Genomic DNA, 27,178 nt, shown 5'->3' with positions numbered 1-27,178 from the left:
TTTTTCCCCACTCTGGTGTTGTTCCAGGTCTCATGTTTTTTTATGGGAGAACTGCACTATGACTGAGCACTGTTTTCTTTACAAATTCCAGAAAGGCAAAGAAGGTTCTAAACTGAATCCCCAATTTGTGCTCAGCTATCTTGGCAGTGTTACAATTAGTTTTGACCATTAGACTTGAGAAAAATCAACCAGAGTTGCACCATTTGTCTTGGAAATTCAGAATAGGATCAGCATGCTGTTATGTTCAGAACCACAGACAAAACTTTAACCACTTGCAATAATGGTCCAAGACTATGATGGTGCAGTGGAACTGCCATTGTTTTGGGCATGTCCTTGGAAGGCTGTGCTAGATCTTGGTGACCATGCTTTCGCCCAAGATGTTTGCAGGCATAAAGTGAGCCTGGATCCCCAATTGTTAATTAATCTGACTAGCATTACTATTTACCAGTAAGGTACAAGGCATGCATGAAGCCCAATAAATGTTTACAAGCAGAGACGGTGTGTAGTGAGACAGGCAGATGATAGGGCAAAATTGCAATCAGCGGGGTGAGTTGTAGTGTAAAAGGGGGACAAAATCGAAAAGGGTGATGAATACAGAAATGAAGGTGTTATACAGTAACCCAAGGATACATATTGTAACGAAAGGACAGGCAGGTAAAGAGAGGGGGTGATGTGACTGTTGGTAAAGAAAAAAAAGAAATCATATCCTTAGAAAGACATTACATAGAATCTTTGTGGGAAGGGTTAAAAAACTGCAAGGGTAAATAGACCATGATTGGAGATACATACAGGCCTCTGAACATTAGCCAGAATGTGGGCTACAGATTACAATGGGAGATAGAAAAGGCATGTCAAAAGGACAATGTTTTGATAGCTGTGGAGATTGAAATATGCAGGTAGATTGGGAAAATCAGGTTGGCCCTGGAGCACAAGAGATAGAATTTGTAGAATGCCTATGGGATGGCATTGGTTGAGCCCATTATGGGATCAGCTATTCTGGTTGGATGTTGTATTAAAACAACAGGATTTGATTAGGGATCTTACGGTAAAAGAATGCTAAGGAGAAAGTGATCATAATATGATAGCATTCACCCTGCAATTAAAGAGGGAGAAGCTAAAGTCAGATGCAAAAGAGAGGGCAAACAATGGAGCAAAGATTAGTGAGGAGTTAGAGGATTGGGAAACTTTTAAAAATGAACAGAATGCAACTAAAAAGCCATAAGGTGGGAAAGAGGAAATAATAAAGGTAAGCTAGCCAATAGAATCAAAGAGGATGCCAAAAAAAATTTTCAGATTATATAAAGAGTAAAAGAGAGGTGAGAGTAGATATTGGACCACTGGAAAATGATGCTGGGAAGTTAGTAATGGGGTACAAAGAAATGACAGATAAAGTGAATAAATATTTTGCATCTTGCCTTCAATGTGGAAGACACAAGCAGTATGCCAGAAGTTCGAGAGTATCAGGGCTGAAGTGAGTGCAGTTGCTATTAATTGGAAAATTGGAAAATTGAAGGTTCAGAAGGTAGATAAGTCACCTGGATCCAGAAAGTAAACACCCCAGGGTTCTGAAAGTGATGTCTGAAGAGATTTTGGAGTCATTAGTAACAATTTTTCAAGAGACAGTAGATCTGGCATGGTTCTGGAGGAATGGAAAATTGCAAATGTCACTCCACTCTTTAAGGGAGAGAGCCAGAAGAAAGGAAACTATAAGCCAGTTAGCCTGACCTCAGTGGTTGGGAAGATGTTGGAGTCGATTATTGAGGATGTGGTTTCGGTGTATCTGAAGGCACATGATAAAATGGGCCAAAGTCAGCTTGATTTCCTTAAGGGACTATCTTTCCTGACAAATCTGTTGGAATTATTTGAGGAAATAACAAGCAGGATAGACAAGGAGATTCAGTGGATGTTGTGTACTTGGATTTGTAGAAGGTCCTTGACAAGGTGCTACACATGAGACTGCTTAACAAGATAAGAGCCTTTGGTATTACAGGAAAGATACCAGCATGGATAGAGCATTGGCTGATTCGCAGGAGGCAAAGAGAGGCAACCTTTTCTGATTAGCTGCTGGTGACTAGTAGTGTTCCATGGGAGTCAGTATTGGGACTGCTTCTTTTTATGTTGTGTCTCAATGATTTGGATGGCAGAATTGATGGCTTTGAGGGCAAGTTTGTGGATGATATGAAGATAGACAGAGGAGCAGCTAATGTTGAGAAAGCAAAGTGACTGTTGAAGGACTTAGACAGATTAGGAGAATGTTCAAAATAGTGGCAGATGGAATACAATGTTGGGAATTGTATGGTCATGCATTTTGGTAGAAGGAACTAAAGCACACATTATTTTCTAAATGAGAATATTCAAAAATCAAAGGTGCAAAGGGACTTGGGAGTCCTTGGGCAGGATACCCTAAAGGGTAATTTGCAGGTTGGGTCAGTGATGAGGAAGGAAAATGCAATGTCAGCATTCATTTTGAGAGGACTAGAATATAAAGCAAGAATGCAATGCTGAGGCTTTAGAAAGTATTGCTGAGGTCTCACTTGGGAATATTGTGAGCTGTTTTGGGCCCTTATTTAAGAAAGGTTATGCTGACATTGGAGAGGGTTCAGAGTATGTTCATGAGAATGAGTTAAGGAGTGAAAGGGTCATTGTATGAGGAGCAATTGATGGCTCTGGGCCTGTACCCGCTGGAATTTAGAAAAATGAAGGAGTATCTCATTGGAACCTATCAGATGTTGAAAGGCCTAGATAGAGTGGATTTGGAGAGGACGTTTCCTATAGTGGAGGAGTCTAGGACCAGAGGCACAGTCTCAGTATAGAGGGATGTCCATTTAAAATGGAGATAGGGAGGAATTTCTTTAGTTGGAGGATGGTGTTTCTGAGGAATTCATTGCCACAGACGGTTTGGGTTGCCAGGTCATTGGGTGTTTTTAAGGTGGAGGTTGATAGGTTCTTGATAAGTCTGGCATGTGAAAGGGAGAAGGCAAGGGAATGGGGTTGAGATGGAAATGGATTAGCTATGATGAAATGGTGGAGGAGACACGATGGGTTGAATGACTTAATTCTGCTCCTATGTCTGTTTGTCTTATGGTCTTAATATCTTCATTTTCAAGTTAAAAAATTATTATGGTTAGAAGATAAGAATAATCCTCTCCTCCTACACTTTTACTTCAGTTCAAACTCAGTGAATTTTTTAGTGAGATGAATGTGTATTAAAATGAGTGTTCATTAGGAGAACAGAGAAATAAGTTACTAGGCCATTATAAAACAAAACCCCAATAGTAAGAAGTGGTTTCTTAGATATTTTATGTAAGGAAGGTTTTTGGGAAGGACTTATTGATGTTTGGGGGTGGAGACAATAAAAGGAGCAATTGAGTCCTGAACTTGGTTCAGTTTAATTCCTGATGGTACTTCCTTGTTTACCACTAAATTATGGGGTTGTTATTCAAGACACAAACATTTTTTTATTGAAACATTGAAGAAATTTTCAACTAATCAACCACTAATTATCTACTGACTGTCTAGCAAATGGAATTATTGGCATGTAAAGAATTAATTTAAAAGTAAAGTCCAATAACATGGAAAAGATTAAACTAAATTACAAAATCTATCCAAACATGTGGCATGATAATTTTAAATTACAAGTGGCTATTCAAAGGCTTTGTTATCTTGCTATTAAACCAATGATTGTGGTCTCAACAGTACTACCACTGAGGTCTGCGTGTATGCACACTGTTCTTACAAAGTGTACTATTCATGACTATGTCTGTTGTGTGGTCCCATGTTTATATATATATGTTTTACTATTTTTCTTCAGAGATGCTGACATTTTCAGAGGTATTGTTTCATATTTGTTGATAGCTTTACGTATCTCATTTGAATTGTCTAGCACACAGAACTCTAAACAGAAGCTTATTCCATCTATTAATTCAGAAGATCTCTGCCTGGAGCGGAGATATCCAATTTATGAAGCTGGAAGTCTGCAGCCATAGTTGTGAGAAGACCTGAGAGCAGAATCACATGTCAGGGTCTGTTTCTTTAAAACTGCTCACTATCTTGGTGTCATATTAGATCCTGAGATGGCTGAGAATCATACTTTTGCCTTCAATATAATGGCATGGGAACTAAACAGGATTTATCAATCAGATGGCACAAGATTTCACACGGGCAACGAAGGCACCTTGGAGCACAGATACACCAGTCAGTAAAAGCTCCACCACAGGTTGACAAGAGAAGCAAACCAAGCAATAGAGAGACAACATTGAAAAGTAGCGTTGCTGTCTTGAACCTGTGTAAAATCCTGGTTTTCCCACTCTTAGGAATACTGCATACAGTTCTGGTCATGGAGAAACATAGAGAAAATGGAACCAGTGTAGAAAAGATTGCAAAGATTATACCAAAAATACAAAGATATTGTTATCAGGGATGAACAGTTTGAGGTCTCCTTTTAATTGAGAAAAGACATAGTAAGCGAATCGAGGACTTTTAAATGATGATTTTAATGGACTGGGAGTAGAAAGAATATGTTTAGTGGGGAAGAACATACCCAGAAACTATTATTATGTTAGTTACTAAGAAATCCAGAGGGGAAATTAAAAAAACTTCTTTACCCAAATGCGATGGGAATACAGAATATGATGCCATAGGTAAATTCAATCTGTGTCACCAAAGACACCTAGTACCGACAATGGACTGCCTTCATTGCCTTCCTGCATGCAGTAGTGTCAAAAATCACTGTTTGTTAATTGGGCGTCAGTAGGCCCAAATGAATCACGTGACGCACTCACAACTGACGCTATTTAAATACTGTTCGCTGTCAGCATGGTTAGTGTCTAACAGCCACACAAGTGCACAGGACTGACACTAGTTAGAAACTATTTTGCAGCAGTCTCCTGTCCCAATTAGGTGGCATAGTGTCCCAAATAAACAGGGGCAGTCCCAGCCCTTTTCTCAATTAGATATTGTTCTTTAAGGGTCGTCCCAAATAAGTAGCTGCTCCAATTAGTCAAGGGCCCAATTCTCCAGAATCCATACATTTTTAAGCAGATACTGAACAAACAGCTTAAAAAGCAAAGGGAACTTCACGGAAAGACATAGATGACGAAAGACAGGAAGGGGCTCAAGTGGAACATTAATGTCAGCATGGATGGTTGGCCAATTGTATACATTTCTCTATCATAGTGTATATTACATGTGATCCTATGTAAGGAGATATGGGGACATCTGGCTAGGTTTTAAGCACCATTTTAAGAGAAAGATACAGAGGTGGAGGAAGAACTATGAGATGTTTAGGGAGATGGTTCCGTAGCTTAGAGTCAGGTGGTGACACAACTGTTATGGCAGAGCAGTGAAAATTAGGGGCCTCAAGAGAACAAAGTTGACAACTTGGAGCAGTGCAGAGATCTCTGGGCATTACTGGACTGCTACAGATAACAGAGAGGTAGAAAGAATGTGAGAGGCTATGGATGGATGTGAAATCTTGGATGAGAAGTGTTAAATTATAGAATTGCTCTATTAGGTGCTAGTTGTCAACAAACATGGAGGGGATGGGTAAAGAGAATTTCTACATGTCAGGGAACAGGCAGATGAAATTAGTTAGGGGAGGGAGTAGGTGACCTGGTGGGTATAATGTGTGGCTGTTAGGCATATAGAGCAAAGTAGGGAGAGAGAACCTGGATAAATCGAGAGAGAGAGAGGTAGGCAGGTAGGTACAGGGTTACTTTTCAGAGTTTCTTCTCACTGGGTCTCCTATTTGCGCTCCTCAATTGATTCTATCTGCCCATCATTGTTCCCTTATCATCTTCCTTACTCATCAGATTCTGCAGGCTACTGTTCACGCATGCTTCAAATCAGCTATCATTATCCCTGTACCAAAGGACTCTACACCTTCAAAACTAAATGACTACTGTCCGATGGCACTGATCCCAATCATCATGAAGTGCTTTGCACAGAAGGGAATGGCACTTATCAAAAACTCCATTCCTGCCAGGTGGGACACTCACCAATATGCTTACAGACAGAACCTCATTATGACGCATGCTGTTGCATCTGTCATGTACCTGGTCCTGACACACCTAGAAGTCAAGGACACATATCAGAATGCTGTTTCAGGATTTTGTTTTGGCATTCAACAGTATTGTCCTACAGACCTTGGTGAACAAACTCCTACTCCTCCACTGTGCAACTGGGTGTTGGACTTCCTAACTAGTAGTCCTCAGTCAAGATACACAACCACTTCTCCTTCCCTATTATCCTCAACAAAGGTGCCCCCCACCCCCAGGGCCATGTGCTGAGCCCATTGCTGTACACTCCGCTCACACGATTTCATAGACAAACACAGAGTACATAATCATATTGTCAAGTTTGCCGCTGACACGACAGTGGTGGGACTCATCATCAACAACGATGAGATGGCCTGCAGAGAGAAGGTGGAAGAGCTCGGTGCCAGGTAAATAATCTCTTCCTCAATGACAACAGGACAAAGGAGATGGTTGTTGACTTCAGGAGAACTTGCAACATCAGGCCCCTCTTTACATCGCAGGCACAGCAGTTTCAAACTCCTGGGAGTTTACATCTTACACAACCTCTCATGGTCCCAGAATACATCCTACACAATCAGGAAAACACACCAATGCTTCTACTTTCTGAGGAGGCTGAAGAGAGCTGGACTATGTACATCTGTACTCACGTCATTCAACGGATGCGCAGTGGAGAGCTTCCTAACAACCTGCCTCACTGCACGGAATGGAAACTGCACTGTTGCAGACAGGAAGTCTCTACAATGCATAGCCAAAACTGCCAAACGCATAACCGGCACCAACCAACTCACCATCAAGGACACATCTGCGGAAAGGTGCTGGAAAGAGACTAGTAACATCATGAAGGATCCCACCCGCCCTGCTCATGGACTGTTTGCCCCACTCTCATCAGGGAGGAAGCTATGTAGCATCTATGCCAGACCACTTTTCAGCTACTTTTCCCAAGCAGTGAGGCTGTTCAACACCTCCCCCCACTAACTCAACCCCCTACACCCCCAACCACCTCTATTTTATCATTTCCTGTACAGTCACCTTATGTACAGACACTCCTGTGCCTAGCATCACTTTATGGACTTAGGATCAATCTATGTTTATAAGATATCTTGTGTAATTATATTTATTTTGCTTTTTTATTATTATTCTGTCCTTTATTATGTGTATTGTGCTGCATTGGATCTGGACTAACAATTATTTTGTGTATGGGAAATGACATTAAGCAATCTTGAATCTTGAATGCATCCTCACTAATCAGTTTCCAGTCTCTGTCTCTACCTCCACCCTTCCCTCACCTAACTGCATCTCTCCCTTTTGTTTACCTCTCTCCTTATCTGTCCATCAACCATTGGCTGCAGTCTCCCAATTCCATCCCTCAACCTCCTCATTTGACTCCGTTTGCCCATCATCCCCCTTCTCACCTGGCCTCATCCTTCCCTCTCACCTCTTTGTACTGGCTGTGTCCCCTCTAGACCCTCAGTCCTGATGCAGTTTCTCAATCCAAAATGTCAACTATCTCTTTGCTTCCACAAATGCTGCTTGACCCCAGGAGTTCACACAATAATTGTTTTTTTTCCCCCTGCTCCATATCATGTGAAGTTTCTTGTGTCTCTATTTTAGGAATAGTATGAAGATGGAGAAGTCAAGAATAGACTATTGGGGACCCAAGAGATAAGGAACAGGAATGGGAAGTGAAACTAAGAGTAGCAATATTCCTTTCACCAGTTCTACACTTCTAAAAATTTTCATTTATTATTTTTCATATAAGGAAAAATATTTACAGATTTTCAGTTTAGTTGTCATCTCCATGCCAAGCCTGCTTCACCATTCAATAAGATCATGGCTGATCTAGCCATAGACTAATCTCCACCCACCTGCCTTTCCCCATAACTCGTAATCTCCTTCAGGAACAGCTTCTTCCCTTCAGTCATCCAGTTTCTAAATGGACAATGAACCCATGAACACTACCTCACTTTTTTTCTCTGTTTTTGCACTATTTTTAATTTAACTATTTAATAAATATATATAGATAGATAAAAATTTACTGTGATTTATTTATTTATTATTTCCCCATGTTTATCGTGTATGCAAAGTACTGCTCCCGCAAAGTTAACAAATTACATGACATGTGCCGGTGATATTAAAACTGATTCTGTTGTTTGTTCACAGGTTACCAAGGAAGTTTTCACACCATGCAGCACACTTTCCAGTACAGTGATTCATTTAGAACAATGGAGCAAGCTACGATTCACAATTCCCTTTCGGCAGATGATTCACATTGCCCTAGTCCAGTTCAGCATAATGGCTACCATTCTTGCATTGCACATGCAAGTCTATCAGGTAAAGACTGGGGCAGATTTACAAGCGTGTTGCTCATGTTAATGTGCTATTTCTTTGTTTCTCTTCCATATGGATGTGACTTGGATTTTACGTGAACGTATAGTAGTATTACCGCTTCCAGAAAACTAAAAAAACAGAACATAATCCCTCATTCAAGAAGTAATTTCGTGAATACTTGCTGACTTGTTTATTATTTAAGTCGATCGAGCAGCCACTGTCACTTCCAGTTAAAGATTTTGTTGAGTAAAAACTAGATTGCAAGATATCTTTGAATACTTTTGCAAGCCACAGAGACTGATTGGTAGTCACTTACATTTTTCATGCTATTAAAAGGATATTTAAGCCTAACATTTTTTTTTGCAACGATTAAAAAAGATTTTGGAATAATTATTTGGTTTGTACCTTTTGCCCAAATAATTTAGAAAATGCACATACGAAGAAAAGTGTCAAAACGATGGATTGGTTTTCTTGGAATGAGGTGGAAAGAAACCTATAAGTTTAGTAGAGTGTGTCCAGTGACCATGCGGCATTAATTAATAAATATTGTATGGATGTTAAATCTCCAGCGGGGGGGGGGGGGGGGGTGAAGGAGATGGGGGGTCCCAGTTGAGAGCAATCTAGAATGTTCTAAATTGACAATAGGAGGAAGCATTCCAGAAAAATGAATGGGATAACGATAGTCAGGAAGACAGTCTGAACAAAAGAGGCCACTACAAATAGAATCCAGGATTACAATTAATGATAATAAGGGCCAACATATAAATCTGGATTTTAGCATTTTTAATACGATTGTCAAATCAACGGTGCAAATTGTTGCAAATGGACACCCTGTAATTGTCACCGCAAGAGATTCGGTTACAGGGTGACCAAAGTTGGGAACCAAATATTCATATTTAGAAATGACAAGCAAAAAGTGAAAGAAGGTGAGTAGCTCCTTAATGAAAGCTAAACACTGAGCGATAGTGAGAAAGGACACTAATTCAGAACATCAAGATTTAGAACCAGCATTGCTGGCACTACGAAGCACTAAGGGGCAGAAAGCATTGGTGGGATTCATGTAAAAAGTGTTCTGCAGTAATTATGGGTGATAGAGATTGGCCAAAACATATCAGTAATAAAACTGTGGAGCATGAATTCTGGACGGAGACCAACATTTTAAGGAGCCAGGCTATCTTCAGTTGGGATACAATGAGAAGGGGCTAATTTGTAATTTTATTGTGCATGGTGCTTCAGGGGAAATGAGCATAATAAGAAAGCTTCACAAAGTGAAGTAATTTGATCTGAAACTAGTGTACAAGTTTTAAACAAAGAAAGCTATGAAGATGGGAAAAGTGAGAGTCCGCCTTGATAGATTGAGAAGATTCATTAAAATACTTGATAGTTAAGTGGGAATAATTAATACTTAAGCAAAGAATGATAGGAACTGTAATAGTTTTACATTCCTTTCTTGTATAAAAGGAAAACAAAAGGGGAGAAAATGATCCGATGATGGCTGGAAAAGAAGCTACAAATTGTATAAGATTTAAAATCCAAAATGAATGCATATAAACTTTCTGAAAAAGTAGTAAGCCTTGTGATTGGGAGCATTTTAGAATTTAGTCAAAAAGGAGCAAGAGAGGAGAAATAGAATATGAGAGTAAACTTGCAAGAATATAACTGTAGATCATAGAGTAATAAGTAAAGAGAAAAAAGAATTGTGAAGACAAATGTATATCTCTAAAAGTAAGTAATGGGAGAATTTATTATGGAGAAGGAAAGAAAATGGCACAGCAATTAAAAAATACTTTGATTCTGCCTTTATGGAAGAGGGGAGCTAATTACTTCCTAGAAATGCCAGGGAACCAAGAGTCAAATGAAAAGGAGGAATTAAAGGAAATTAGTATCAGTAAAAAGTATGTACTGAAGAAATAGAGAATGAAAGCCTAATCACCCTAAAAGATAGGAAGCCACTGAAGTAACTGATAACTTGGTTGTCATGTTCTAAAATTTTACAGTTTATGGAGGAGGACATTTCTTGTACATTGTGAAGAATCCACAACAGGCTTCAAGGTGATTTATATTAAAATAAATTAATTGAGTTGTCAAACTAGAGTTTGGAAGAATCTGAGGAAGTCTTATTGAAGCATATAAAATTCTAATAGGATTTGCACATGTACACTCAGTGTACACTTTATTAGGTACCTCCTATACCTAATAAGGTGACCACTGAGTGTATGTCCGTTGCTGTATCCTGTCCATTTCAAGGTTCAAAGTGTTGTGCATTCAGAGATACTCTTCTGCACACTGCAGTTGCAACACACAGTTATCTGGGTTACTGTCACCTTCCTGTTAATTTGCACAAGTCTGGTCATTCTCCTGTGACCTTGCTCATTAACAAGGCATTTTCATCCACAGTATTGCCACTCACTGGATTTTTTTTTGGTTTCTCACACCATTCTCTGAAAACTCTAGAGACAGTGTAAACATCCCAGGAGATCAGCAGTTTCTGAGATACACAATCCACCTTTTCTGGTACCAGCAATCACTCCATGGTCAAAGTCACCTCGATCACATTTCTTCTCTATTCTGATATTTGTTCTGAACAACAAATGAACCTCTTGACCATGTCTGCATGCTTCTATGCATTGAGTTGCTGCCATTTGATTGGCTGATTAGTTAGTTGCATTAATGAGCAAGTGCATAACTGTACCTAATAAAGTGACCACAGTGTATAGGAGATGGATGTTTCAAATGGTTGACAGTTAGCCTGATTGAAAACACTCTCAGGATATGCGGTATAACATTTCGGACTAAGATGAGAAATTGCTTTGCTTAGAAGATTGCGAACCAGTGGAATACTTTGCCACAAAAAATTGGTGGCGATCAAGTTGTTGAATGTACTTAAGATGGTACATAGATTTCTGAACACAGGATCAAGAGATACGATGTTGAGACAGAGGATCAGTCACTATCATACTGAATGGTGGAACCACTTATTAGGGCTGATAAATCTTCTCCTGCCCTCTTTTCTATGTTTCTATAACAAGTATTTGCAAATACATTAGATGTTGTGATTGAACTCAACAATATCTTTGTCAGACTTTATCTGATTCTAATTACTGAAAATGAGAGACATCAAGCTCCAATTATTGTAAAACAGGACACGGTGCCAGTTTTAATGCCAGGGCTCTCAGTTTTAGAACAGTTTGTCTTTGAGCAGAAGTGCTTAAGGATGATCTTGTAGAGGTTATTAAAATGGAAAATAATAATAAATTTATCCAGCTGTAGATCTAAATAGATTAGGTATGGTTAACTGTCAAGAACTGCATGAACAGGGAGTAAGAAGATGGTCTGAATCATCTGGATTTACCCGATTGGTGGAATGATGGCGAAAACCGGGAAATAATTTGAAGTTACTTGCCATTGCTGGCGAGGTCCACTTGAAATACTGTGCTCAGTTTTGTTTCCCTAACCTAAAGAATAATATATGTAATAGCATTGGAGGCAGTCCAAAGGACGTTCATCAGACTAATTCCTAGGATGAGAGGGTTGTCTTATCAAGACATTTTAAGTGTGTTTACCCTGGACTTTAGAAAATAATAGTTTTCAGATACACAGTATAAGATCCTCAGGGAGCTTGACAGGGTAGATGTTGAGATAATTTCACTCCAGGCAGTCCCCAGGTTACTACAGGCTCTGTTCTGGAGAGCTGTTAGTAAGCTGAACTGTTTATGTCTGACAGAAACATAATGTTTGGGGATGGATCACAGAAATGGCAGTGATGGGAGAGTAGGCAGCCCTAGTTGGCCTCTCTGACTTGCTGAGTAAGCAAGTGAGCCTGCTCAGCATTCTAGCTCTGCATGGCTCAGCCCCACGACTGTGGTGTCATGGCAGCCGGGCTTGTGGGAGAGAAGATGCCTGCGGCCCTTCACAGCCAGAAAATCCATTCCCACACATCCTGCTGGTCTTCCAAACACTCATTCATATTTATAGGATGTCTATAAGCCAGTCAATTGTAAGCCAGAATACTGGGAAGAGAGAATACAAAGTTGGTAAGGAACAGCCATATAAGGCTACAATCAGGATCTTGTGATTCAGGTCCACTTTTACGTTGATCTTTAATGCAAGAAATATGAATGGTATTTCTCTGTATTGTGAGAAGAACAGCAAGGTTTGCAATTAGGCTCCCATTTGGTAATAATGAGTGCATTAATGCTAAAAAAGAATTGATGGAGAATTGTAGTAGGCAGTAAAACCATTGCCTAGAGGTTGTGGTCAGCGGTGAGGCACCCACATTTAACTTGTGGACCGTGTATAGTCAATTACTTAGAAGAACCTGGGAAATCTGACTAAACCACAATCATCTCTCAAAATGTTTGATACCTAAACTTTCAGAAAAATTCAAAAACTACAACAAAAATACTCAAACTATATAAAAAACCTATTTAAAAATTCAAAACACTTAAACAACTTTAAAAAAATTCAAGGGCAAACATTTATGTAAACAAAATAAATGCTCAATTAGGTAAGTGAATGAGGTACTGTTCCTGCACCACGTCTAATCTGCTAATTGTTTGAGCAGATTTGTTATTACATGTAATAAAATACCACGAATTTGTACTCCGTTGTAGGAGTTTAGAAAGTTACTTCCCATTGCTGTATAAGTTGTCCCTTTCATACTGGAGGAAAATTAATGACAGTGTATTGTTTAATAAAATGCAAGTACCTTACAGAGAGAGGAGGTGGTTACATATAGCTGTTCGCTCTGTTGAGAACTACAGGTGATGGTGATTGGCAAGTTTAATTTGTTGATTAAAACTGTGTAGAGGCCTGGGTTTTAAATAGAAAAGCAATAAAAAATGCACCAAGTAGCCAGCTTGCTTAAAATATAGGTAATGATTTTTGGTGCTCACAAAGTAAAAGTTACATGGCTATCATATGATTTATACAGTTGAACAAAATACAATGATAAAGGGTTTGGTCTGTCTGCTGATCTCATTGTAATTACATGTATATTGGTCAGATAAAAGTTGAAGTAGATCTTGCCAAGTGAGAATTCATCTACAGCTTTGGTTTCTGGACATACCTGAGATAAAATTCCATTAAATATTGCAGTTCCTTTAAAGTCCAAGATATGTTAACTACCGCATTTAGGTTTAAAAATTCTTTCAGCCCAGTGGTGTTAGATACTTTCTTACATTCTAGCACAGTTGAGATTTTTCTGTTAAGGTTGTCAAGGGCTGACACCACTTTGGTTCAGCCATGTATTTCCAGGAAAGAAATAAACCACCTTCACAAGATGATTCTTGGAAATGTGACTTCACAGCCATGACAATGCAGCTAACTCTGAATTACCCTCTGAAATGACTGAATTAAGATATTGTTCAAAGTAAATGTATTATCAAAGTACATGTTTGTTACCATATGCACTCCAGAGATTCATTTTCTTACAGGCATACTCAATACATCCATAATAGAATAATAACCATAGCAGAATCAATGAAAGACTGCACCGACTTGGGCATTCAACCGGTGTGCAAAAGACAACAAACTGTGCAAATATGAAAAGAAAGAAATAATAATAAATAAGTAAACAATAAATATTGAGACCATGAGATGAATCATCCTTGAAAATGAGTCCATAGGTTGTGGGAACATTTCGATGATAGGGCAAGTGAAGTTGAGTGAATTTATCCCCTTTGGTTCAAGAGTCTGATGGTTAAGGGGTAATAACTGTTCCTGAACCTGGTGGTGTATCCTGAGGCTTCTGTACCTTCTTCCAGATGGCAGCAGTGAGAAGAGAGCATGTCCTGGGTGGTGAGGGACCCTGACGATGGATGTTGCTTTCCTGCGACAACTTTTTGTGTAGATGTGCTCAATGGTGGGAAGGGCTTTACCCGTGATGAACTGGGCCATATCCAATACTTTTTGTAGGGTTTTCTGTTTAAGGGCATTAGTTCCAATCCAGGCTGTGATGCAGCCAGTCAATACACTCTCCACTACACATCTATAGATGTTTACCAAAGTTTCAAATGTCATGCTGAATCTTCACAAGCTCCTAAGGAAGTTGAGGTGCTGCCATGCTTTCTTTGTAATTGCACTTAGGTGCTGGGCCCAGGACCAGTCTTCTGAAATGATAACACAGAGGAATATAAAGTTGCAGACCCTCTCCTCCTCTGATCCTCCAATGAGGACTCGATCATGGACTTCTGGTTTTCTTCTCCTGAAGTCAATAATCAGCTTTTAGGTTTTGCTGACATTGAGTAAGAGGTGGTTCTTATGGCACCACTCAGCCAGATTAAGAACAACTTAATGTTAAAAACTCTGATTAAATATTGATATTGAAAATGAATATTGAGTATTGAGCAACTTGAATATTTAATTCACCAGATACACTCAGATTCTGCAGTTTTAAAATGTGCTAACAACACTGCTAGAGGGTTCCACTTCTCACACTATGAAGCAAAGAAAAAGCTTGCATGCCTGCCTTTCCTCTATTGACAGGACCCAACTTCGGTTTTCATAGACAGCAACAACGCCTGGCTAGCTCCCATCCCCCAAAAAACCTACGGTTGAAGGCAAAATAAATTATTGATAACATTATATGTACCAGCAAATTCTTGCTTCTTAAACCCAACAACAAATACAGACTGAACGCATATCTTAATACTGACACTGTGACAACAAATTTTTTCAAAAGTCTTGCTTCCTCAGAATTTTTTTTTTGTTTATGATAGACTGCTTGAAGATGAACACAAATATAATTTCAGACTGCTTGTATCATGTAGGAATTTGGAGAAACGACAAATTAACTTTTTTTCAATATAATGTGTTTAATTGCATAATGGTGCTGATGCTTTGCAATAGTTCAACTAAGTTAAAAATATTTTGTTAATGATTTTCATTTGTACTCAGTGTCTGAGGCTTCTCGCTTAAGTGTCCAACAATAATTCGCCAGCATTGATGAATTCCAGTTGCCCTGGTATCTTTTCCCCATGACTGCAATGTCCTGGTGAAACCTTTCACCATGCTCGTCACTAACAGCACCAAGATTTGCAGGGAAGAAGTTTAAATGGGAATGCAGAAAATGAATCTTTAGTGACATGTTGCATTTCATGGTTTTATATGCTTGAAGCATGCTTTCAACCAGCTGCATGTAGTTTGGTGCTCTGTAGATGCTGAGAAAAATTTCATCAACTTCCTTGAATACCTTCCATGTGATTTTCTCTGGTCCCACTAGAAATTCTTTAAATTGCCTGTCATTGATGACCTGTTTGATTTGTGGACCAACAAAAATGCTTTCCTTAATCTTGGCATCAGTTATTCTGGGAAGCACCCGTCTCAAATATCAAAATCCTTCATAGAAATTTTTGTGGCTGGTGATAGTAAATTCCATCGTTACAGTCCTGAACCCAATAATTATTACTAAAACCTGTCCTGCCATGCAGCAGTTGTGCTGCCTAAAAGCATACCTGGGCAAGATAGGAAACTTTACAGCTTACATTGTTGGCAACATTTTAATTGACTTGAATTATGAATTGAAAAAATAAACATAAGTTTATTTTAAAAAATGGTGCACGATAGGGAAATTCCATGGTGATTTTCATGATCAGTAGCCCAAAATTCATAAGCTACACCTAAAGGTATTCAGGAAGCAAAATCTTTGTTGTCCAGTGTTACCTTTCAAATGCATTCTGTTTGTGCAGCAGGTTAATTTTCTCAAACAGTATTTTATCTTGATGGTATAACATTGATAAAATTAATTTGCTTTTTTTTCTAGAGTGTAACTAGAAATAAACAGAATCCATTTAGATATCTTTGTCAGTTACTTGAAGGCCTGTTTCCAGTCACAGGTTGTAATTATGCAGTCTCAACCATGCCAAGATAGATTATCACTAAATTGAAATGTCTAGTGAGCTAAACTACACTACCTATTAAGTTTAGTAAATTTATGCACTGCCAAATTTAATTAAGCACTTTTTAAAATTCACTATATCACTGTCTGAACTGGACAAAGTTGTATTTATAGTTATTAGGCAATTTAAACTTTGTCAAATGTGGTGTCTTTGTCAAAATCTAGTTCAAGTACTTTGAGGTATTTAATAAGAATTAGATGATGTTAACTATAAATTTTTAAAATAAAGATTAAACTCTGACTATTAATTAGAAAACCTAACATCCACTATTTTATCCTAAATATAGCAATATTATATAAATATTCTATATTATTAAAGTATAAATTGTTTGGGAACTGTCTTTCACATTTAGAAATTGGGTTCAAGAATTCTTGTCTGAAAATATTAAACACACTTCTGATGTAAAGAAAATAGCTTTAGCAAACCCTAGTCCAGTTCCCTAATAGTCTGTGTCTTAAATACAAAAGCAGGAAGTGAATGACACTTTCCTAGAGAGAGTGGAATGCATACAAAAATGGAAATGCCACATTACTGTGTTAGGACTCACTTTTCCTCTGTGTACATGTATAAGAGTAATATAAAAACTATTTTAGTACATGTAAAGCATATATTTTTCTGCATGCATACTGTTCAGGCATTACCAAGAGATTAGTTTTCATGTAAAAGCTCCCCCTTTAAACTTTTTAAACCTTCAACAGTACAAAACAAGAATGGATAGAAGGAATGATTCAGAACCCATTACCACTTGAAATACTTCCAAGAATTGCATTTCAGTGCTAAATTTATCAGCTTATGCCTTATTATATGAAAGCAATAGAGGTTATATTGATCCTACTGCCTTTTCTGTGATTTGTGCTTGAATCTATTGAGGCTTTGTGCTGAGACTGAAAGTTTGCAAAATTACTGCCATTGATAGTATACATGTGGAATTCTCTCCATAGGGTTTGACATTGTCCCAGAATCTCAAGGCACATTCGGAGAAACACTTCGTAATGAACCAGAAGACAATGGACTCTTCCAGATTAGCACCGTTGACCGATGTCTGAATCAGCTGTCCTCTGTTTATACAGAGACCTGAAATCATCTTTAACCTTACTGGACTAACAACTGCCTGGCGTGCCTCTGTTCAAGTTACATTCAAAGACTTAGACAAATATATTGGAATAGTCAAAGTATCTCATTGCATTTCCAACTCCAAATGCTGATCATCCAAAGTGAAATGATTATAGGTGGATATTAGAGTATGTACACAATCCTCATGAGCCTCTCGCTGCATATATTAATGAAATCAGCACAGCTGTCATTGTAACTTTAAGCTTCATCATTTCTGTAAACTTCTTTCTGTTTATGTACAATTGACTGGAAGCAATCCCAAACACTTTCAACTTATGATAAGGGTCCCTTGTAAAACTGTCAGTGTTGCTGGCCCAAATTGAAATGTCCAAAAAGTCACACAATTGCATATTATATGATGTGTGGCGCATTGCAAGTGCTTGCTAGCCTAATGAACAAGGATCTTCAACGATGTTTTAACAAATAAAAAAAAAGGAAATAACTTGCACTGTCATTCTGAATATTCTTCCAAAGGTCAGGCATCACTCTTGATGCTATTGTATCTATTCATCTTGAGGGTATGTTTAAACCTTTCAACTCCCCCAGCTATAATCAAAAATGTACAAATACTTATCCATCTTCATATCTTCACTACAAAACATTGGCCTGAGATCAACATCTGTGTTTGTAAGATGTATTACAACCACCCTTACTGCATCTCATTGTCCACAGATACCGATAAATCCAGCATCCGTTATATTTTTAATTTACTTATATGCACTAGTTTTAAAGGTAAACTTGAAACAATGGACATCTACAGTATATCAACTAGAATCTCAAAGATAACTTAATATTTTAAGTGTGTCACATGGATTAGCATCACATAATTTTGACATTTTCCCAAATCCCTCAACATCTCTTTGTATACTTAAACCATTCTTAAAACCTGTCTGTTTAACCAAGATTTTAATACCTCAGTTTTTCTGCCTTTGGCTTGATTAATCTTTTCTATGATTCTAGGAAGCTCATTGAGATGTTTTGCTGCATTAAAGGTGCTACATAAATTAAAATATTTTTGATGTATTTCATTTTTGCAGTGTTTGGCTTGCTGAGCATTCCTAAAGACTTTGTTTCATTTCAGATTTACAATATTTGCAGTGTTACAGAATTTTAAACAATAAACATGAAATGTGTTGTTGCCATTGCACTTTTGATATTAATGCTTAAGGCATCCAGATGTGCAAAGAGAGCAGCCTATTTTGTAACTTGTTAATCACTATTTTCTGGCTAAGGTCAAATGTAAAATAACATGGGTATAAGTTTGTAAAGAATATTAACTTTAAAAAAAAATCCCAACATCTTTGTTTTCAAATACACACTTTTTGTACAAACTTTTCACATCAACATAATGTACATAGTATGTGTAACAATTTAAGTATTCATATGACATTTTACAATTTATATAACTTTTGAATGGATTATTAAAAGCACGTTATTAATCGATATATATTTGTTGACTTCTACTTAAAAAGATTGAGTTGTTGCTTAAAACTTCACAGAAATGCAAAAATGTTGATTAATACTGCAGAAAATGAACTTTTTGGATTTATTTTGTGAAGGATATGTGCAAAATAACAACCAATTCCATTGTGGCCTGAAGTTTTAATGTTCCATATGCATAAAGCTGAATGGACCACACATGACTTCTTTCGACTCTGTTATTATGACCTCTACACTTACACACAAAATGTTATGTTTTGTTCCCATGCTATTTCCGATTGATGATAATTTTACTTTCAATAACTGCAGAGTAGGGTGTATGTGAGTGAGGGAGGTGGATGTGGTGTAGTTTGATCGCAACTTGAGATCTTTCTGTCCAGTGTTCAACATGTGGTGAATAACGTACCACTGTCAGGCCAAACTGTACCTCAAGTTCAGGTTTGATCTCCGTTCAACTATACACGACTACCCATAAAAACAGCCAAGTGCAAAGGCCAAGGTGCACAGTACCAATAGTACTGCATAAGTTGCATACAAGATATCAGTCAGCATACAGTCATACAAAAAAATAATATAGCCAAATCCTTGAGTCCATGAACATTGTCATCAAGAGCAAGCCTGCGGCAGTCTGCATCGGAACGCAATCTAGCTGGTCTTCCGCCAAGCTGTAATTGGCTGGGCTGATCAGACCCAAAATTTCAAGTGTCCAGGAGATGTGGTAACAAGCATACAAGCACAACAAAGTAACTTGAGCCTTATTTATTATCGTAAAATAGAAAATGCAAATAACCAGACAAAATATTACATAGCAAGTCACAATGATTTCTAGGCTCATGACTCTTAGTTGCCAGTTGATTGTCACTGTTGTCGGGGGGAGCGAAAGTCCAACTCACTCACAAAACCACCCCTGGGTCCTAAATCATAATTCACGATCGCGATTTCTGGTTGCAGATGAAGCCCGAAGAAAATCCCAAAAAGCAGGTCAATACATACACCACAAAATATATATTCCACACGTGGGAGTTCCCGGTAGCCAAAGATTTTAATTTCCTTTTGCATTCCCATTCCAACATGTCAGTTCAGGTCTCCTCTTGTGCCAAGATGAAGTGATCCTCAGGGTGGGGGAGCAACATATTCTATCTAGGTGCCCTCCAACCTGAGGAATATCAATTTTTCTTTCTGGTAAACTGAGTCCCCCCCCCCCCCTTTATTCCCCTCTCAGACTTTTTACTTCTTTCACCTGCTATTACATTCCCCTGGCTCCCCTCCTCCATATCTTTCTCTTGTAGTCCATTCTTCTCTCCCATCAGAGTCCCTCTTTTCCAGCCCTTGACTTCCCCACCCACCTGGTTTCACCTATCACCTTCCAGCTGGCCGGAAATGCTGACTGTTTATTCATTTCCACAGATGCTGCCTGACCTGCTGAGTTCCTCCAGCATTTGTTGTGTGTTGCAACAAGCTTTGCAAGTGCAGAGCAACCACAAGACAGACAGACTTTGATTTTTTTGTAATCACACTATCAACTCAGTCTGGTTTCTTTCATTTAAACAACACGTGCCCATTTACACAGTCCTCATAAATCAATTAGACATTTTAATGGTCACTCCTCGTTATGTTGTAGCACACAACATTCCTTAATTTCCCAGTGACTGGACACTTAACTTGCCTTGGATTTCAAAAGATACATTGATGTTTACATATATAAACAATAAGCCCAATCCAAAAAGAATCCATCAAGTCAGCTACCTAACCAATTGACAGACATTCTTATTTTAATGGTTACTCATTGTTTACTCTACAGACCCCATATGCTAAGCATTCAGAAAGAGTTAAGTTGTCATTTGACCTGACAGACATTCATTCATTTGACCTGACAGACATTCATTCACTGATTTACAAAATCTACTCATACCATCTGTTAAATGTTTTTCCTGCTCTCCATGTTTTGTTGTTAATGATTGAGTCTGTTCATTTGTTCACATTTGTTTTAGTTTGATTATTATGTTTGTGCATGTGTCCGTTCTAATTGTTGATTGCTTGTGGCTGTTTGCACTATTGTCTTGTGAATTGTTGGTTGCTATTGTATTGTCTGTTATGGTATTGTCTTGTGCTTTATGCTTGGCACCGAACCACAATCTGTTCTGGTATGTTTCATATACTGCCAATAAAGTGACTCTGATTCTAATAGGCCAAGGTCTGCCCCTTGAATGTCTGTTTAGGCAGAATTCTTCTTTCTGCTGAAAATGAAGAATACATATTAATATCCATTGGATGATTAAAATTAATATTATGACCACTTTTAAAATATGAAAAATTATACAAGTCCAAGGGTTAACCTCAACATTCACATCAAAATAATGTCCTCATCCTGGGGGTTGAGTCAACAACATCTTGTCATTTCAAACAGCAAGAGTAAAACATTACATTGTGGTTGTGGATGCAAGAGTCAAATAGCAATCAATTTAGTACTTGTTTCACAAAAATGTCATTTGAGGCCAGTCACTCTAGGTGTACAACATTCCCTCCCACTTTTTGGCCCACCGTATTCCTAATTTGCACAAATCACATAATGTACATCTTTTCCCAGACCAACAATATAGTTTTTACAAATCACAGGACTATTAATGGGTTGTCAGGTCTCAACAGAAACCTGACATCCAACAAAACACAAGGCAAGTATTAAAACAGAACAAAGCAACGTTCCAGCAGGAACCTTTAAAAAGAACAAGAACTGAGAGATAGTTAAAAATGTTTTCATTCCATTTTAGTCAGTTTACCCTCATCTACACACACAGGATGGGTTTGTCCTCATTCCATCACCCAATATGTATATCCTTGTCTGTCGGCTATAATCTTACCCTCCACTGGAGGGGAAGATGGGTATGTCACCCAAGATCATCGGCACCCGCCGCAGAACTCAGTCGGCTCTTTACCTGCACGTTCAGATGTGCCACCAGGGGCAAAAGAAATAGACTGTCCTATTATAAACAAAACGGGTGTACTTTCTTTCAAGGGGCGGCTGTTCAAATTATACAAAGCACCGTGAAAGACAGGTAACCATCCAGATAAAGTAAGGGCAGAAGTAAGTAAGCAAATTTGCTTTTTTAATAGGCCATTAATTTGTTCAATTAGGCCACCGTCCTGAGGATAATAGTGGACATGGAATACCCACTGTACACCATTAGAGACAGCTCCCTCTTGTACCCTGGAACCCAAAAAGTGCGAACCATTATCAGATTGAATTTCAAGGGGATCACCATAAGCAGAAACAAGATGTGCTAATCCCTGGAGGGTACCATCCTGACAAGCTTTAACAGTAGGGATTTCTACCATAAAACCAGATTAACTGTTCGCCATAGCGAGGAAGTCCTGGAATCACAGGCACCAACATAATCTATTTGCCAAATCTGAGCACCCACAGGGAATGGCAGCCAAGGGTCATTTTGGAAGCTGTTGGTCCTTAGTATCTAAACATAGCCCACAATTCCCTACCACTTTGTCAGCTACATCAAGGGAATTAAATGCAGCATCTCCAAGTTTGCGAATGATACGAAGCTGGGCGGCGGTGTTAGCTGTGAGGAGGATGCTAAGAGGATACAGGGTGACTTGGATAGGTTAGGTGAGTGGGCAAATTCATGGCAGATGCAATTTAATGTGGATAAATGTGAGGTTATCCACTTTGGTTACAAGAACAGGAAAACAGATTATTATCTGAATGGTGGCCGATTAGGAAAAGGAGAGGTGCAGCGAGACCTGGGTGTCATTGTACACCAGTCATTGAAAGTGGGCATGCAGGTACAGCAGGCAGTGAAAAAGGCAAATGGTATGTTGGCATTCGTAGCAAAAGGATTCGAGTACAGGAGCAGGGAGGTTCTACTGCAGTTGTACAAGGCCTTGGTGAGACCGCACCTAGATTATTGTGTGCAGTTTTGGTCCCCTAATCTGAGGAAAGACATTCTTGCCATAGAGGGAGTACAGAGAAGGTTCACCAGATTGATTCCTGGGATGGCAGGACTCTCATATGAAGAAAGACTAGATCGACTAGGCTTATACTCGCTGGAATTTAGAAGATTGAGGGGGGATCTTATTGAAACGTATAAAATTCTAAAGGGATTGGACAGGCTAGATGCAGGAAAATTGTTTCAGATGTTGGGGAAATCCAGAACGAGGGATCACAGTTTAAGGATAAAGGGGAAGCCTTTTAGGGCCGAGATGAGGAAAAACTTCTTCACACAGAGAGTGGTGAATCTGTGGAATTCTCTGCCACAGGAAACAATTGAGGCCGGTTCATTGGCTATATTTAAGAGGAAGTTAGATATGGCCCTTGTGGCTAAAGGGATCAGGGGGTATGGAGAGAAAGCAGGTACAGGGTTCTGAGTTGGATGATCAGCCATGATCATACTGAATGGTGGTGCAGGCTCGAAGGGCTGAATGGCCTACTCCTGCACCTATTTTCTATGTTTCTATGTTTCTATATCAGTGGGAAGGAATAATCCCCACTGCCTAGACCACTCCATGGTACTCTGTACCCCAAATGACCAGAAGACCCTTGGACCCACTGAGCAAGAGGCAATTATGATATAGATGTCACCGTGCCAACACAAGTGAGTTTGTCAGCAATGTTGTTAGATCCTGTCATTGGCGAATCTTTCAAATGGGTGTTGAAATGGTAATGGTAATGGGGTTGGTGGTCTGTCGATGACATAAAATCTGTGCAGAAGTGTTTTATAGTGAAAAAGCCCTTGCACTGGGGCAGTTCCACTCTCTTGGCCTCAGAAATCTTTGCTCAATGGTATGAAATATCATCACAACTGGAGACTTCCTCGGCTACAGCAGAATACCAGGCCGCCTTTTGTGCCTTGCCGTGCCCTTCACTCTCCACAAAGCGCTGCAGCACTGCCTTGCGAGCCATTGGATCTTGTAGTTGATCTCATTCGCCCAGTCCACTAGAACCGGCTTCGCGTGCTTGTGCAGGCATATCCCTATCTCACTGGGGTTGGAGGATCCTGGCTACCCTCACCTGGTTTAGCCCACCTGTCGAAGCGGTGTACTGGGTTTGCATGTGCTGTTGCATGCAAACAGTTACTTGGAGCCACAGGTGAGAGCTGGGTGGCAGGTGAGGATCGAAGGTGGATACACCTGCCACCAGAGGTGTTACCCCTCCCTGGACACCCATATACCCCAAACTGTAATGGTAACATGCAATGATCGGTTCCAAATTTCCTTCCATAACTCTGCAGGCCCTGTCTTCAGACTGAGTGTGTCAGAGAGTTCCATCCCATAATGGGAAGGTGAGAGTGGAGAGAGACGTGGTAATCCTCCATCTGTGTTTCAGTCTCCACTAGAGTCTAGTGGTGGGCCAAAACACACACAAAATCCTGGAGGAACTCAGCAGGCCAGGCAGCATCTATGGAAAAGAGTAAACAATCGACATTTTGGGCCGAGTCCTGAAGACAAAGAGTTGTTTCTCAGACAGCTCGTGACAGCATCAGGAAGCTTTCAGGTCCAGAAAACCAGAGGCATATTCTTTCCACTATTGCCAGAAGCTCAAGACTGCCACATCATCCCAACCTCATATTTCTCTGTCCCTTAAAAACAAAAATCTATTGATGATTATCCACAACACAATGATTGAGCCTCGTTATCGTTCAGATAGAGAATTCCCAAAGATTTACTATCCTTGGGTAAAGAGAATTTTTTTCCCTTATCTCAGTCTTTAATGGTTATTTATCTATCTATTCAAAGATACAGTGCTGAACAGGTCCTTTTGGCTCAATGAACTGCACTGTGCAGCAACCCATTATTTAACACTGTTCCAATCACAGGACAACCTTGATGCACCATCAATAACTCTCTGAGACGTGAGGCAAGATATAGGCTTTTATTGGCTGGAAGAAAGAACAAGCAGCAAGTGACCACCACACTGCATCCTGGAGACTGAGGCCGGGGCGGTGTCTCCAATCGCCTTTATACCGGGGTCAGTGGGAGGAGCCACAGGAGCAGTCAGCGGGGGGGGGGGGGGGGGCGTGTCCAGACAGGTATATGTAGTTCACCACAAACCTATAGTCACTAATTTATCTATTAACTGGTACATCTTCAGAATGCGGGAGGAAACCGAAGCACCCAGAGGAAACCCTCACGTTCATGGGGAGGACGTACAAGTTCCTCACAGATGGTGCTGGAATTGAACTCCAAACTACGACACCCCAAGCTATAATAGTGTAGGGCTAACTGCCACACTACTGTGACACCCCATGGTTGATCCCTTATTTTGAGGTGATAACCCCCAGTTCTAGAAAGCCCAGATTAACAAAACAATTCCTGAATCCAATGTGTCACTAAATGAGCACCTTGCATCATCATTCAATAAGGGGAAGAAGGACAGTGAGACCAGTCTGACATATTTTAATATGCTAGGGCATTTTGACGTCAAGAAGGAGAAAGCATTTGGTCTCTCGAAGAGCGTTAAGATGGATAAATCCCCAGGACCTGATGGGATCTATCCCAGGTTATTGAGAGAAGCAAGAGAAGAGATTGTTGGGGCTTTGATGAAATTATTTGTATTCTCTCTAGCCACAGGACACAGGAGAGGTCCCAGGCAACAAAACAGTTCATTTGCTTAAGGAGGGAAACAGGAATAATGCAGGAAGTTATAGGCTGCTGAAAGTCTGTTTTGATTTGTATTAGTGTTTGTCAAAATTAATTATTTTGAATTTGAGGAAAACATCAGGGATGTATCAGTTTACAGACTCCATAAGCTACACTGCATTAAAATGGGTAACTGTAACACATCTGCATCAAAAATCAAATTAATTCAATGACCCTGAATTTCCTGGTGAACACCCGAAAGCCTTGGGATTACATGCATATGAAGTCAAATGGGAAGATCTGACTTATTTGTAGAACTGGGCACCATATCTGTCAAAATGCTCTGCTCCTGGACTCCTCAAGTAGTCTAGACATGTTTAGGTTCTCCAGAATTGACAGTAGTGAATCAACTCCCAGGTCAGTTTAGATCCATTGCAAGATCTATAAGACCATGAAAGAGCGGTAGATTTATTTTTAATTAATTTGATTTACTTTTATATATTTAACTGTCAGTGTTGTTGCATTATTGAGCAGCTGTTGACTTTGAAGTTTAGCAAACCTTAACATCTTTGACTGTCAGAAAAGCTGATCAGTGGACTTTCACCGGTATCAGAGGCTTTCTGGCTGGTCACTTTCAGTTCAACCTTTGGAGCAGTAATCCACTGCTCAAGCATTGCTTCCTGAGTCTTGGAAGCTTTGGCTTAAAAATTTTGTCCTTTTACACCTGCATCAGATAAGTTCTAATGTGGGGCAATCACAGATGGTGACCGCAGGCAGTAGACCTCTGCTATCTGGCTCATTAAAAAATCCCATCATCAATCAGGTCAATGTTCCCCAGCAACCAATACCTCCAGATAGCAAGTGTCACTGGTCACTGATCTAAAGTGTAGCTTGAATGTTATCTGTAACATTATTAAAGTTAAATGAATGATAGTTTAAATTACTTTTGGAAAAATGTTAAGAGGATAGCCTTATCTTAGAAAAAGTAGCAGTGGAAAAATGTGGCCTTGGTTGAAGCCCTTGTGATGATAGCGAAAGCATCAGGTGCACCATTTTATGCTTGGAATCATGATGCTCAATTATTTCAGTGCAAGCTTGACGTCTGCCTGGGGTGGGATGTATACAGTAACCAGGATAGTGACAGAGAGCTCACTCAGCAGGTGGTATGGACAATATTTGACTGCCAGATACTTCAGGTCGGGGGAACAGTACTGAGACAGAAAGACCTCAGTTAGTGACATAACAAAATATCAATTAAGGGGCCATTGCAGAGATTTTTCTTGAACATTTTATAAAGTAAATCTAATTACATTGAATAGATTACATTGAAAATCTAAGAGATTTTAGATTAATACAATTACATGTTTAAAATATGCTACCAGGCCTCTCACAGATGTTCCCTTCTATTAGGTTCTTCTGCAGTAAAAGAACACTTGTTACACCTTTTCATGCTTGGTGCAGTTTGTTCATAAATAGTGGAGCTTTAATTTGATCTCATGCTGTTTGATTGGATTTTGTCATTTCTAACAGCACACACTTACTAATTTGCTAACTGCAACTCAGGACTTCTGTTTTAAACCGTAGACTTAAATTGTGATTTTGCAGATTCTGTAAAACTAGGCCTCTGTTGCAAAGTTTGGACCCAGATGATCAATATCAAATGCTACATTGCTTGCTCCCTCCCACTCTGACTGGCTCTTCCTGTTGCAGATGCGTGGTTTGGAAAGGAGAGACAGCAGATGGATTAGCATATGTAAGTCTAGGTCAAGGACCATT

At 39.3% G+C, this 27,178-nt stretch overlaps 1 protein-coding gene across 8 annotated transcripts in view; it reads left to right on the top strand.

The window, feature by feature from the left end:
• Positions 1-18,384, top strand: part of LOC140737141 (zinc finger protein GLIS3-like) — a 339,442-nt gene extending 321,058 nt beyond the window's left edge. For all 8 annotated transcript variants that reach the window (XM_073063344.1, XM_073063348.1, XM_073063345.1 and 5 more), the window contains 2 exons: positions 8,196-8,366; positions 17,203-18,384. In XM_073063344.1, coding sequence (XP_072919445.1) covers positions 8,196-8,366; positions 17,203-17,339 — 308 coding nt within the window. In that variant the 3' untranslated portion in view covers positions 17,340-18,384. The remainder of the gene's footprint in view (positions 1-8,195; positions 8,367-17,202) is intronic.
• Positions 18,385-27,178: the final 8,794 nt, after the last annotated feature.

This window comes from Hemitrygon akajei, chromosome 12 (genome assembly GCF_048418815.1).
Source record: "Hemitrygon akajei chromosome 12, sHemAka1.3, whole genome shotgun sequence".
NCBI classification, from domain to species: Eukaryota; Metazoa; Chordata; class Chondrichthyes; order Myliobatiformes; family Dasyatidae; genus Hemitrygon; species Hemitrygon akajei.
Note: the sequence above shows the minus strand (reverse complement) of the source record. Positions and strands in the feature narration are given on the sequence as shown.